A 15,143-nucleotide genomic window follows, 5' to 3' on the forward strand; every position below is an offset into this window, starting at 1 on the left:
TGCACCGATAATCTCTGAAATAGGGCTTGATAATGCTCAATGTTTCTATCACTTACCCTATATCCTGCTGAACAAAAATCATTCAGCATCAAAACTGCTTCCTTCCAGATGTGAATTATAATGTACCTTCATACTTGCATCATTTTCACTGCACTCAAAGCCTTGTCCATACCTTACCATTAAAGGACCAGATCAAAGTCCTCTCATACTTGGGAGGTTTTTTCATGGGCACATCAGCATTAGTTTGGGGACGATTGTCTTAACATTTTATGGTGAATTGATGTATGTGATTTGCTGTAATAGCATGGTATTTTATTGATGAATGCTTCAGAATGTCACTGTATATTACACTGATGTTCTGAATAAAAAATTATTTTACTGATACCTGTATTCTTAAAACTTAACCAGGTTTCTAGGTTCCAAATTTTTCCTCTTGTTTTTCATTTGGATTTAATGTTTAAAAATAGAACCGGAAAAAAGTTTTTTAAATCAGTAAAATAAAAAGGGATTTTAATGATCCTTAATTAATCCCATTAGAAGAGAAAGATACTGACAATTAGAATGATAAGACAATAAAAATAAAATTGTTTCTGTCAATGTCACTCTCAATTGGAGCATTCTTACCTCTGTGTCAAAAGTTTGTACAGAACTGTGAATAGAAAGTTATTCTTAATTTATTCATTCATAGGGGTTGGCCATTATGAAGTATGACAAGGCCAGCAATTATTGTCCACCCCTAATTGCCCATGAGAAAGGGTGATGAGTCACCTTCTTGAAACAAAAAATTGGCTTACAAGGCCATTTCAGAGTACAGTTAAGGGTCAACCACATTTGTGTTACATATAGGCTAGGAGAGATAAGGAAGGTACATTTGTTTCCTTAAAAGGCCTTAATTTACCAGATCAGTTTTTTTGACAATATGCTTATTTTGTAGCCACATTACTGATATTAGCTTTTTATGCCAGGTTTATTTTTAAATAACTGAGTTTAAATGCCTCAACTGCCATGGTGAAATTTGAACTTACGTCTCTTGATTATTTATTAGGCTAGGTCTTGTATGACTATTCCAGTAATATAACCGCTTTGCTACCATAGCCGATACTTAAAGATTTGGATTTTTTTTAAGAATTGAGGCATTTTCATGATATTTTGACCAACATTTATCCCTCAACTAACAACAAAACTGATTAACAGGTAATTTATCTCACTACTATTTACCTTGCTGTACACTAATTAGCTACCGTGTTTGCCTCTAAAGTGACTAATTTTCAAAATGGGAAGCACTATATAATATGAACTTTTCTATTTTCGGCTTCTTTTGTCCACTCCAAATTAATATCCATTTTAAACAATTATTTAATTAACTGTTATCCTGACAAAGACGATGAGCTAAGGCAGAAAGTTTATGGATTTATTGCATCAAAAAACATTAATATTTATTCAAAAGTACAACTTACCAAGGTTATACCACATGTCCCTGATCTCAAATCCAATTTGTCTCCTCATATCACCATATCTGAGTAAAAATAAAATCATTGATAAAAATTTACTTTGATGTCTGTAATATTTTGCTTGTTTGAATACATAACTAATTGTTTCCAAGGAATAAAATTTGTCAGCTAAAACACACATAGGAAGATCCCATAAGAGAGAATATTGTTGACATTGAGCAGATCAGACAGCATCTGTTTTTTAAAAAGAGCAGTTCAAAAGGATGGCAAAAGTAAAAAACACAAAATGGGCTCTGTCATTTCCTCTGTTTCTTTTCATATGCTGCTCATCTGCAATATCTCATAGTCCTGAAAAAAGGACGAAGGGGCCGACTGAAACGTTAGCTTGTCTCAGGTGCTGACTGACCTGCTGAGTGTTTCCAGAAGCTTCTTTTTGGCTGCAGCTTGGGCACCTTCTACAGGATGATGTCTTCCCCCCCCCCCCCCCCCCCCCCCCCCCAATTAAAGGGCAATTTAACATACCCAATCCACCTACCCTGCACATCTTTCCACACGGACAGTGACCCGGGGCTGGGATCGAACCCGGGTCCTCGGCGTCGTGTGGCAGCAGTGCTAAATACTGTGCCACAGTGCCGCCCTGAGGATGTCTTATTTTGCTTTTTAAAATAATATTATCGTTTAAATAAATTTGTCTGCCAATCAAAAGCGGCTAGAATTTGGGGAACAGATTAGGGGGAAGAGTACAGTGGACTAGACACTCTCCTATAACACTTGGGGCGAAATTCTCCCCCAATGGCGCGATGTCCGCCGACTGGCGCCCAAAACGGCGCCAATCAGACGGGCATCGCACCGCCCCAAAGGTGCGGAATGCTCCGCATCTTTGGGGGCTGAGCCCCAACATTGAGAGGCTAGGCCGAAGCCGGAGGAATTTCCGCCCCGCCAGCTGGCGGAAACGTCCTTTGTTGCAGCTGGCGCGGAAATGACATCCCCGGGCGGAGCATGCGCGGGAGCATCAGCGGCCGCTGAAAGTTTCCCGCGCATGCGCAGTGGAGGGAGTCTCTTCCGCCTCCGCCATAGTGGAGACCGTGGCGGAGGCGGAAGGGAAAGAGTGCCCCCACGGCACAGGCCCGACCGCGGATCGGTGGGCCCCGATCGCGGGCCAGGCCACCGTGGGGGCACCCCCTGGGGCCAGTTCGCCCCACGCCCCCTCCAGGACCCCGGAGCCTACCCACGCCGTCTTGTCCCGCCGTTGAAAAGGTGGTTTAATCCACGCCGGCGGGACAGGCAATTTATCGGCGGGACTTCGGCCCATCCGGGCCGGAGAATCCAGCGGGGGGGCCCGCCAACCGGCGCGGCCCGATTCCCGCCCCCGCCGAATATCCGGTGCCGGAGACTTCGGCAACCGGCGGGGGCGGGATTCACGGCGGCCAACGGCCATTCTCCGACCCGCTGGGGGGGTCGGAGAATGACGCCCAGGATTTCAAACCTGGTAACAACTGATGTGAAGAAAAATTTTCTTGGTCCACATATAATAAAGATTCCAAGTAAAACTAATTTATGTAGCCTCCATGCAGTTCCCATTGGCCATCATAGGCGTGAGAAACAAATTCAATATCGCACTGATCCACTAGCAGACAATTTCTTAAGGTGTAGGCTGCAGGGGTAGAGCAAAAAGAGTTTCACTTTGCAACCATTATGCCTGGCGTGGGAATGCTTGATTCCCATAATGTGTATGTTAAGTGGAAAATGCTCCATTTCCTAGTTCTAATACCCACCACTGTGATAAGCACAAAATAAAGTAGAAGAAAAATAGCTAGGAATTAATTTTTGAAAGGTAAGCTTTTATTTGATTGATACGATTACAAATAACAAGCCTTTCTGTATGAATTTTGAATCCTTTGTGGAGTTTTGTTTGATATTATGTTCTGAATTTTAACTAACCAACCAGTTAATATCAGTCTTTTTTAAATTCAGTATGATTTGACTCTTTATTCTCCATACTCAAATAATTTCCAATAATCTAAATACTCTTTCATAAGGTATTTACATCTTCAGAGAGTAGCATAGTCATAAAAATATAAAACGTGGTTTAACAACTAAAACATTTCCAGAGGTTTCTAAGTGATGTTCAAATACTGATTTAGCTTTCATCTCAGCCTCAAGTAACAGAGATAATTTTCACAGTTCCACACTTAATTAATATAAAAATCATAAAAATATTTTGACTGCATTATTAGTATGCATTAAAATGTATTTAATAAAGCAATCGCCAGGAAGTTCAAAGTCTTAATGACAAAACCACTGTTGCCAATTATTTGATTCATCATTCGTAATTCTTTCAAATTCCAGGTTTGCTTCTTATTTGTCCTAGAATAGCACAGCCTTTTGCCTTTCAGTATGTTATCGTCTTCTTTGGTCCACCTAAGAAATTTTGTGTGACGGGTCACAGGTTCTGTAGGTCCTTGCGAGGCTGATGAGCTCGATCGTGGAAGCGCATCTTCGAACGCACACTTGGCAGGTGTTTCTGGGAGGTGGGATCAGTCCTTGAATGTTAGATCGCTGGGATTCCTTTCTCGGGCTCCTTTTTCCAGACCTTCTCTTGCCGTTGGGTGTCCTTGAAGAACTTTGACCCTTCAATCAAAAGGTTCCTCGAGGTAAGTCCCTTCTGAGCAAGGGTCTTCCAGATGATGGATTTTATGTTGCATTTCTTGCGATAAGCCTCAAGGGTGTCTTTGTAGTGCTTCCTTACTCCTCCTCTAGTTCAGGAACCTTCCTTGAGCTAGTTAAGAGGATTTGCTTTGGCAGTCAGGACTCTGACATACTAAGCTGGTCCAGAAGAGTTGGTTTTGAATGATTATGGCCTTGATGCGGGTGTTCTTGGCTCCTTCAAGGAGGCTGATGTTAGTAAGCCTGTCCTCACAGCTGATGCTGGGAGAATCCGTCTCAGACGCCATTGAGGGCTGCAGGGTAGCACTGTGGTTAGCACTGTTGCTTCACAGCTCCAGGGTCCCAGGTTCGATTCCCGTTCCCACTGTCCGTGTGGAGTCTGCACATTCTCTCGTCTGCATGTTTTTTTTCCGGTTTCCTCCCACAGCCCAAAGATGTGCAGGTTAGATGAATTAGCCATGCTAAAATTGCCCTAAGTGTCCAAAAAGGTTAGGTGGGTTTACTGGGTTACGGGGATAGGGTGGAGGTGTGGGTTTAAGTAGGGTGCCCTTTCCAAGTGCTGGTGCAGACTCGATGGGCCAAATGGATCCGTCTACACTGTAAATTCTATGACTCAGATGGTACTTCTCCAGAGCCTTGAGTTGGCGCCTACATGTAGGCCAGGTTTCTGAGCCATGTAGAAGAGTTGGAAGGATGACTGCCTTGTACACAAGGATTTTGGTGTCAGCACGAATGTTGTAGTTGTCAAAGACTTTCGTCCTTTGGCATCTGAAGGAGGCATTGGATTGGATATGATGTTGGGTCTCCGCATCGATGTCAGCCTCAGATAAGAGGTGGATTCTCAGGTAGGGAAAATGTTCCATGTTTGATAGGGTTTCTCTGTCGACCTTTATGGAGAGAGACTGGATCTTGCCCTGGGGTAGGTTGGGAACTGACTTGAGTCTTCTTGAGGTTGATGCTGAGACAGGTTCTTTGGTATGCTTCCATGAAGGTGTCAAGCATGGCTTGGAGATTCTCTTCTGAGAGAGTTGAAATGGCAATGTCATCCCGCATATTGAAGTTATGTCAGTATCGTTTGTTTCTCGATTTCAGCCGGATGAGGTTGAAAAGTTTTCCGTCCAACCTGTAGATGATGTCCACTCCACTGGGGAGTTTGTTCTTGACAAGGTAAAGGATGGTGGCGATGAAGATAATAATAATAATTGTTATTGTCACAAGTAGGCTGTCATGGAGAAAAAGGTGGGGCCATGACACATCGCTGCTCGACTCTAATCTGGACCTCAAAGTTTCCTGTCTTATTTCTGTTGCCGAAATCTTGTCGTGGAGGTGATGGAGGATGTTGATGAATTTTCCTGGACAGCCAGCCTTTGATAGGGTCTTCCATAGCACATCCTGATTACTGAATCAAAAGCCTTGGTCAGATCGATGAATGCTTCTGGCATTCCTCTTGAAGTTGTCAAGCAGTGGAAATCATGTCCGCTGTTCCACAATTTGGTCAGAAGCCACAGTGGCTTTCCGGAAGGATTTCTTCAGAGACTGGGAGAAGTCGCCTAGCGAGGATTCGGGTGATGGAGAGTAGGGAGGTTCCTCGGTAGTTCCCACAAATCACTTTGTCTCCTTTCTTGAAGATGGTGGTGATGACAGCATCTCTGAGGGTCAGAAGAATTTCTTCTTTGTCCCAGATTTTCAGGAACAGCTGATGGAGATGACAGCTGATCTCTTCTCCTCCAAGTTTCTTCTGGAATCCCTCACGATGCCGAGGAACCGGATTCGATCTTCAGGGTAGATGAATAGGCCATGATAAATTTCCCCTTAATTGTAGAAAATAAAGAATTGGGTGCTCTAAATTAAAAAAAAAAAAGTTTTCCTTGGAATCCAGTCCATTCCTGCAGTTTTTCCAATCTTCATGTTTAATGGTGGCTTTGACTTCGTCCACACTTGGCGGGAGTCCAAGGTCATCTTTGATGAGGAGTTGGGGTATTTCCTCAAACACATCCTCATCTATGATTGTATCACAGTTTAAGATTCTGTAAAGTGTTCTCTCCATCGGAAGCTGATGATTTCTTGGTTTCTCAAAAGAGTTCCGACCTTACATTGCATCGCTTTGAGGCCTTGGGTGTTTGGAAGCACTGAGAAGCCCGAGGTATCATGCTTGGCGGAGAGGAGTTGCAGCTCCTTAGCTTTCTTAGTCTGAATTGGTTCCTGACTTACCTAGTTCTTCTTTGTACTTGTTGATTTATGAGCTCTCCTCTTTATCTTGTTGGTTGCATCGTTTTGCCAATCGCTGAGAGCTTTCTCCTTGTTGGTGAGGTCTGGGATGATGTGGGCATTCTTGTCGAACCAGCCTTGGTGTTTCCTGGTCTTGTAGTCGATGGGTTTCTTCAAAGCTTGAGATGGTGGCTGTCTTCAGCTCTTTCCAGTTTTCCTTCACTCCATTAGAATGGAGATTTTGAAGAAGGCATTGTTGGAGTTCACTAGCATGCTTGGCTCCTGAAGCTGCTCAATGTTGTTTTTTTTCCAGAGCTGGTTCTTCATCTCCCATTGCTTCTGCTGGAGTTTGATGAACATAGTGGAGTGGATGAGCTGGTGGTCTTTCCAGCCACCATCTGCACTGGTCATTGCTTTGGTGATGAGTGCATCCTTTTGGCCTCGAGATTGGATGAAATCGAAGTCGATCATGTGCCAGTGCTTTGATCGTGGATGTCTCCAGGAAGTTCTGAACTTGTCTTTTTGGCAGAACATTGTGTTAGTGAAGACAAGCTGGTGTGCAGTGCAATTGATGAACAGGAGAACTCTGTTGGAGTTGCAATTCCCAATTTCTTCCTTTCTAATGGCTACTTTCCAGAATTGGGAGTCATTTCCAACCCTGGCATTGAAGTAGCCAAGGAGGATGACCTTATCCTCCTTCTGAATGTTGGAGAGTATGGTTTTGGAATGGAGTAGAAGACTTCTTTGGACTCAGTGTTGGTCTCAAGGGTGTGACTTAGGCATTCACGACCATTGTCTGCTGGTTCTTGACAAGTTGCAGACAGAGAGTCATGAAGCGCTCGTGAGGTGGCACGGTAGCACAGTGGTTATCACTGTTGCTTCACAGCCCCCAAGGTCCCACATTCGATTCCTGGCTGGGTCACTGTCTGTGCGGAGTCTGCACGTTCTCCGTGTCTGCGTGGGTTTCCTCCGGGTGTTCTGGATTCCTCCAAGTCCTGAAAGACATGCTGTTAGGTAATGTGGACATTCCGAATTCTCTCTGTGTACCCAAACAGGTACCGGATTGTGGCGACTAGGGTTTTTTCACTGTAACTTCATTGCAGCATTGATGTAAGCCTACTTGTGCCAATAAAGATTATTATTATTGATGCCGACAGGGACCTCTGAGAGTTGATTGACGAGTTTGTTCTCGATCCAATCCCATGCGTCCTGGGCTGATTTTCGGCTCTTCCTCTCCAGAAGGTGTAATCACTGCCATCTTCCCTCAGCTACCCTTTGGGTCTCCTTCAGGGTAGCGACATCCATGTTGAAGTGCCTGAGTTCATGGTCAACAAGGGCAGTTCTCGGTTTTAGAGATCTGGCGGAAGATACTCATATTGTATCAACGGCTGAGATGGTGGATGAAGGCTGCAGCGGTTGGGTGATCCCGTCATCGAGGTTCCCTTGCCACTGGAACTGGGCCTATCGTCTGTCAAGTACTGTTATCCATGCATTATAAAGCACAAGGAGTGTTGCAAGCTCACCTGATAAAGCAATCTTGTGCTGCCTATTGCTTTGTAATCTATACATTTCTAAGAAACAGAAACAACTTTTTTGTCCACTGTTTACTATCAAGACATATTTCCTCCAATTGCCAGTGCAAGTTATGTTCATTGCATGCTTTAGAATATGCACACGCACATCTGTATCTTCATCTATTCAACAGCAATCAAAGTTTGATTTGCAACTGCAGTCACTTTTAGTCAGCTTTGTTAAAATGTTGCATTGCTGGACACAAATATAACTGCGACAGTATATTCAATTGTCAAACAATATTCTATACAGTGTGGGGTCAATTGGTATCTGCCCTTGAATTGTACAGGTGCAGCATATTCAACCTGTCCAGGCCCAGAACTGTCACCATTTCTTGTCCCTGGGTTCAGGCTTATCTCCTGGCTGTGCGTTGCATATGAAAATTTAATCATGAATTTAGGCTGAAAATGCCTCATCTCATCTCTTTTTGCATACTAATGCTGGCCTCTGCCGACTTACAGCAGCCACATCCTCGTCATGCCCCAGGTTGCCTTGGAAATCTCAAGGAAAAGTAAAAGGGGCAAAGATCACTGAAATAGGTCTCTGTGCCTTTAGGCTTGCAATTGCATCCAGGAAATGGGTGAACCCCAGGCGTAACAGAAAAATCTAATCTCTACTAAAACATAACTTGACGTACAGAGTTTTTTTTTTTATAAATGTTTTTTATTGGGTTTTTGAACAAAGTATATTTGCCGTTATGTACACATATATAGATATAGAAGAAGCAAAGGGCACACACACACAAATCACAAAGGGTAAAAAAAAGTAACACGAGAGAAATACAAAATCAAATAATGTAGTCGTTTAGTGCTCACTTCCGCTTCAGCCGGCCCTCCCGTCTTCTGGCTGTCTTCTCCTTTTCCTCTGTTCCTGTGGATGCCAAGTTTGTTAACGTTTTCCTGCCTCCCCCCACCTCCCCTCTATTGTTCCCTGTCTCTTCCCTCTGCTTCTGACCCCCCCCCCCACCCCCCCCTCGCGGTTTGCCTTTCCTTCCTCTTAGATTTAGCTGTTCCTCCCCCACCTCTCCCGGTCTATCTCTCCCTCTCATGCTTTCGCTACTTTCCCCTGGTTCTTGGCTACCTGGCTATTCTTCTGCTTGTTTGTTGGCCACATACCGGTCCCGGAACAATTAGGTGAATGGCTCCCACGTTCTGTGGAAGCCGTCGTCTGACCCTTGGATGGCGAATTTGATTTTCTCCTTTTGGAGAGATTCTGAGAGGTCGGACAGCCAGTCTGCAGCTTTGGGTGGTGCTGCTGACCGCCAGCTGAACAGGATTCTACGGCGGGCGATCAGAGAGGCAAAGGCAGGGACGTCTGCCCTCCTCCCCAGGAATAGATCTGGCTGGTCTGAAACCCCGAAGACTGCCACTTTCGGGCATGGCTCCACCCTCACCCGCACCACTTTGGACATTGCCTCGAAGAAGGCTGTCCAGTACTCCCCAATCTGGGGCAAGACCAGAACATGTGGGCATGGTTGGCCGGGCCTCCTTGGCACCGTTCACATCTATCCTCCATCTCCGGGAAGAATCTACTCATACAGGTTCTTGTTAAGTGGGCTCTATGTACCACTTTTAGTTGCGTCAGGCTGAGCCTTGCGCATGTGGAGGTGGAGTTGACCCTATGCAGTGCTTCGCTCCAGAGTCCCCACCCTATTTCGATACCCAGGTCCTCCTCCCACTTCATTCTTGTTGCGTCCAGTACCGTGTCGGCCCCTTCTACCAGTCGGTCATACATGTCGCTACAGTTTCCTTAACCTAGTATGCTTGCGTCCAGTAACTCTTCCAGTAATATCTGTTGTGGCGGTTGTGGGTATGTCCTTGTCTCCTTTCGTAGAAAGGCTTTGAGTTGCAGGTACCTTAGCTCGTTCCCCCTGGCTAGCTGGAAGTTCGTCCATTGTTGCGATCCTGCCGTCAGTGTATAGGTCCCTAACTGTCAGTGTCCCTCTGTCCTGCCCCCACCTTTTGAAGGTGGCGTCAGTCAGCGCTGGTGTGAACCTATGGTTGTTGCAGATGGGAGCTTTGTCCGACATTTTGGTCAGGTCAAATTGCTGCCGGAGCTGGTTCCAGGACTGGAGGGTGGCTGTTACCACTGGGCTGCTGGAGTGTTTTTTGGGTGGGGATGGGAGTGCTGCAGTGACGAGGGCCCGGAGGGAGGATCCCTGCAGGAGGCCTCCTCCGCATGCACCTATTCGGTTTCTGGCTCCTTGATCCATCCCCTTATTTGCTCGGCCGTCGCCGCCCAGTGGTTGAATTGTAGGTTTGGGAGGGCAAGCCCCCCCCCCCCCCGGATTTTGTTTTTTGTAAGACCTTCTTTGGGATCCTAGCATTCTTCCCACCCCCCCATACGAACGCAATGATTAGTTTGTCCAATGCTTTGAAAAAGGCCTTGGGGATGTAGATCGGGATGGATCTGAATAGGAAGAGGTACCTGGGTAGCACGTTCATTTTGATCGTCTGGACTCTCCCCACGAGGGAGAATGGGAGCGTGTTCCATCTTTGCAGGTCCATTTTACTTCCTCTGTCAGACTGGTGAGGTTCCATTTGTGGATCCCTTTCCAGTCATGGACTATTTGGATCCCCAGGTAGCGGAATTTGTGTCGGGCTTGTTTAAACGGCAGTCCCGTTAGTGCTGCCCCACCTACTTATGGGTGTACCGGGAAGATCTCGCTTTTGCTCATGTTGAGTTTGTAGCCCGAGAAGGCGCCAAACTCTTTCAGGAGCGTGATGATTTCGTCCATGCTGCTTTGTGGGTCCGAAATGTAGAGGAGCAGGTCATCTGCATAGAGTGAGACTCTGTGCTCTCTGCCGCCTGTTTGGATCAGCCTCCAGCTTTTTGCTGCTCTGAGCGCAATTGCTAGTGGCTCAATCGCTGAAGCGAACAGCAGTGGGGACAGTGGGCATCCTTGTCTGGTGCCCCTGTGCAGCTGGAAGTATCGGGAGTTGGTGTTGTTGGTCCGTACGCTCACCATGGGAGCGTTGTAAGGGAGTTTTACCCAGGAGATGATGTACAGAGTTACACAAACTTCACAAACTACACCTGGGCAGGAATGGGACTGATGACCTTGGGGGAGTATTTATTTTCTAGAGTAGTTGGGAGGGTTTCAACGAAAATGGCAGGGTGGGTGGGAACCTAGGCAAGGAAATAAGAACAGAAAGGGGAATAAGAAAAGTGATAGGCAGAGAAACCAAGAGCCTAATTCAAACAGGGCCACAGTGAAAAATATTGGGAGCAAGACAAGTAAGACAAGTAATGTTAAAAAGAGAAGCTTAAAGACTTTGTGCCTTAATGCCAGTGGCAAGAGAACCTCGATGACTGGGGATTTCCCAACCGCTGCAGCCTTCATCCACCATCACAGCCGTTGATACAATATGAGTATCTTCCGCCAGATCTGCCACTGAGGATAACTAATCTCACAAATAGATGTAAACGGATATGATACAATTGGGATTACAGAGACATGGCTGCAGGGTGACCAGGGATGGGAACTGAATGTCCGGGGGTATTCAGTATTTAGGAAAGACAGACAAAAAGGTAAAGGTGGTGCAGTTGCACTGCTGGTTAAAGAGGGAATTAACACAATAGTGAGGGAAGATACTAGCTCTGACAATGTGGAATCTGTATGGGTAGAGTTGAGAAACACCAAGGGGTAAAAAACATTAGTGGGCGTCGTATATAGACCCCAAACTGCAGTGGTGATGTTGGGAATGGCATTAAACAGGAAATTAGAGACACATGCGATAAAGGGATATCTGTAATTCTGGATGATTTTAATTTGTATATAGATAAGGCAAATCAAATTAGCCACAATACCGAAGAGGAGGAATTTCTGGAGTGTCTACTGGATGGTTTTCTGCACCAATATATTGAGGAACCAACTAGGGAGCAGGCCTTCCTAGACTGGGTACTGCGTAATGAGAATGGAATCATTGGCAATCTAGTTGTGTGAGAACCCTTGGGGATGAGTGACCATAATGTGATAGAATTATTCATCAAGATGGAGAGTGAAGTAGTTAATTCTGAGACTAGGGTCCGGAATCTTAATAAAGGAAACCACGATGGCTTGAAGTGTAAGTTGGCTATGATAGATTGGGAAACGTTATTTACAGGGATGACGGGATAGGCAATGGCAAACATTCAAAGAGTGCATGGGGAATTGCAACAATTGTTTATTCCTATCTGGCACAAAAGTAAAATGGAAAAGTTGGCCAATCCATGGCTGACAAGGGAAATTAGAGCTAGTATTAGATCCAAGGAAGAAGCATACAAATTGGCCAAGAAAAACAACAGGTCTGAGGATGGGAAGCAGCTTCGAATTCAGCAAAGAAGGACCAAAGGATTGATTAAGAAGATGAAAATAGAGCACAAGAATAAGCTTGCAGGGAACATAAAAACTGACTGGAAAAGTTTATAGAGGAACGTGAAGAGAAAAAGATTGGTGAAGACAAATGTAGGCTTTTTACAGTCAGAAACAGGGGGCAAAGAAACACACACTTTGGTTCTGTCTTCACAAATGAGGACACAAATCAGACATCAGAAATGTCAGGGAAAGCAGGGTTTAAGTGAGACGGAGGAACTGAAGGAGATTAATATTAGTAGAGAAATGGTGTTGGGAAAATCGATGGGATTGAAGGCTGATAAATCCCCAGGGCCTGATAATCTATATCCCAGGATACTCAAGGAAATGGCTCTAGAAATCGTGGTCCTCTTCCAGGATTCTATAGACTCTGGAACAGTTCCTGCAGGTTGGGGGGTAGCTAATGTAAGCTCACTATTTAAAAAGAGAGGTAACGAGAAAACATGGAATTATAGACCAGTGAGCCTGACGTCAGTAGTGGGGAAACTTCTAGAATCCATTATCAAAGATTTTATGGCAGAGGGCTTAGCAAATAGTGGCAGGATCGGAGAGTCAGCATAGATTAATGAAGGGGAAATCGTGCTTGACCTATCTACTGGAATTCTTCATGAATGCAACTGGTAGAGTTGCAGAGGGAGAGCCAGTGGATGTGCTATATTTGGACTTTCAGAAGGCTTTTGACAAACTCCCGCATAAGAGATCAATGTGCAAAATTGATTGGCTTGTGGAATTAGTTAACATCGGAAGTAGTTGAGGCCAAAAGATTCTGGTTTTTTTTTTCCATCCCGCCACATCAGATTTCCCATTGTGGGCAGCCCCACACTGTCAGGAAACCCCCGGGCTGCCGGCAAAACGAAGAATCCCGACAGCGGAGAATTCAGCCCTATATGTTTTCAAGAAGCAATTTGATATAGCACTTAGGGATCAAAAGATATGGGGGCAAGCGGATTAGGCTATTGAATTGGATGATCAGCCATGATCATAATGAATGGTGGTGAGTGGCATGGCGGCGCAGTGGTTGGCACTGCTGCCTTTGGTGCTGAGTATCCGGGTTCAATCCGGCCCTGGATCACTGTCCGTGTGAAGTTTGCACATTCTCCCCGTGTCTGCATGGGTTTCTCTCCCACACCCCAAAGATGTGCAGGTTAGGTGGATTGGCCATGCTAAAATTGCCCCTTAAGTGGAAAAAAATAATTGGGTATTCTAAATTTATGTAAGAAAAAATGAATGGCGGAGTGGGCTCGAATGGCCTACTCATGCTCCTAATTTTATATATTTTTATGCCACTGCAGTTGACAGTCAGGCAAGCATCTATTCCAGTCCATATTTGGTAAATGATGTATAGGAGAAAGCTGTGAAAACAAATCAAGATTAGACTGAATGAAGGTGACACACGGTTCAATATTCCCTCAAGTCCTGAGGAATAGCCGTTCACTGGCAATGAGGTGCACATCATGAAGAAAGATCACTCATAGCTATCAAACTGCATTATGTGTAATTCACATCGACAAAAGTAAAGATTTTAAGCCTCTTGGAATTGGACATACTGGCAATGAAACATCAATTACTAGCATAAATTGCTACTGTAATTGAAATATGAAAACACAAGGTCATGTAATAGATTCAAGACACAGGGCGTGATTTAACGGAAACTTTTCAAACTGTGGTAGTGAATGGGGACTGCTGCGAGCTTCCCGACAGTCGGCGAGGCGAGGCCTTCACTGGTACCAAACGTTAATTGGTCCACTTAACAAGGCTCCCAAGGGCTTCACACTGCAAATGATTGTCCCGCCAGCAGATTTGTCGGGAGTGCGCCCACCAGCTCCCTGCTAACAATGGGGAGCAGCACTTAACCTGATCCCGCAGAGCAAGCCCCACACAACTCGTAGCCATACCACCGAGGAGACCAGCCCCACGATTCGGGGATGCCAACCTGGCCAGAATGTTGGATACGGTCAGATCCAGACAGAATGCCCTGTTCCCCCGAGGGGCTTGGACGGCCAGCCACAGGACAGCCAATGTCACCTGGGAGGAAGTGGCAGCGGCTGTCAGCTCGGGGAGTGGTACCGTGAGGATCGGCACTCAGTGCCTTAAGATGATCAACGGCCTCCACCGGGCCACATGGGTGGGTTGATGCTGACCCTGCCCCCCCCTCCCCCCCCGCCCCCCCCCCCCCCCTCCCAACCTATGACCATGCGCATGGCATCTCCCCATTATACCACCATGTCCAGGGGTCTGGGGCAGGGGCTTGGAGGTCAGCCTGCAGTGCAGAATAATGTGCCAGAAGCTTCACATGTCTCGGGTGAAACGTGTTTTATTGATGCACAGTTGTGACCCCAACTGCCTCTAGTCCCCAAGGGTGCTGCTCCCACCGGCATCCAAGTGCAGGTGATGGGTGTCAGCTCGCACTCAGCAGACAGCCAGGACTCAAACCATGGCATTAATAGCAGAGCATCAGTGCCCAGCTGCCTCCAACAGTGACCTGGTGACAGTACCGACACAGCCCATAACCCTCGGGTGATGTAAAACAAACCCTGGGAAGGCAGAACAGGATGGTTGGGGGGGGGGGGATTGGGTTGGGTGACGTGGGCAGGGTGGGGGACACGGGAACAGGTGTGCAGGAGTGGTGGGAGGGAAGTGGGTGAGATGACGGACAAAGCCATGTCCTCTGAGAAGCGGATGCGGATGAGGGCCTCCCTGGCCCTCCGGGCATGCCGAACCCTCGCTGCTGCCGTCTCAACTCCATCCAGTCCTGTGGGTCCCCCTGGGGCTCGTCTTCCAGCCCGTCCTGGTTCGGTGGCACCACGTCCTCCTCCTCAGAGATTCCTTACATGCCAGCATGTCACCCCACTGGAGGGCACAGCAGACTACCACAAAGTGGGAGACGCTCT

At 46.2% G+C, this 15,143-nt stretch overlaps 1 protein-coding gene across 1 annotated transcript in view; it reads right to left on the minus strand.

Moving 5' to 3' along the window:
• dock1 (dedicator of cytokinesis 1) overlaps positions 1-15,143 on the minus strand; it is an 850,868-nt gene that overhangs the window by 252,719 nt on the left and 583,006 nt on the right. The window contains exon 29 of the mRNA XM_072479204.1: positions 1,458-1,516. Within this exon, the coding sequence (XP_072335305.1) occupies positions 1,458-1,516 (59 nt within the window). The remainder of the gene's footprint in view (positions 1-1,457; positions 1,517-15,143) is intronic.

The sequence above is a fragment of the Scyliorhinus torazame genome, chromosome 16 (assembly GCF_047496885.1).
Source record: "Scyliorhinus torazame isolate Kashiwa2021f chromosome 16, sScyTor2.1, whole genome shotgun sequence".
In the NCBI taxonomy this organism is placed as follows: Eukaryota; Metazoa; Chordata; class Chondrichthyes; order Carcharhiniformes; family Scyliorhinidae; genus Scyliorhinus; species Scyliorhinus torazame.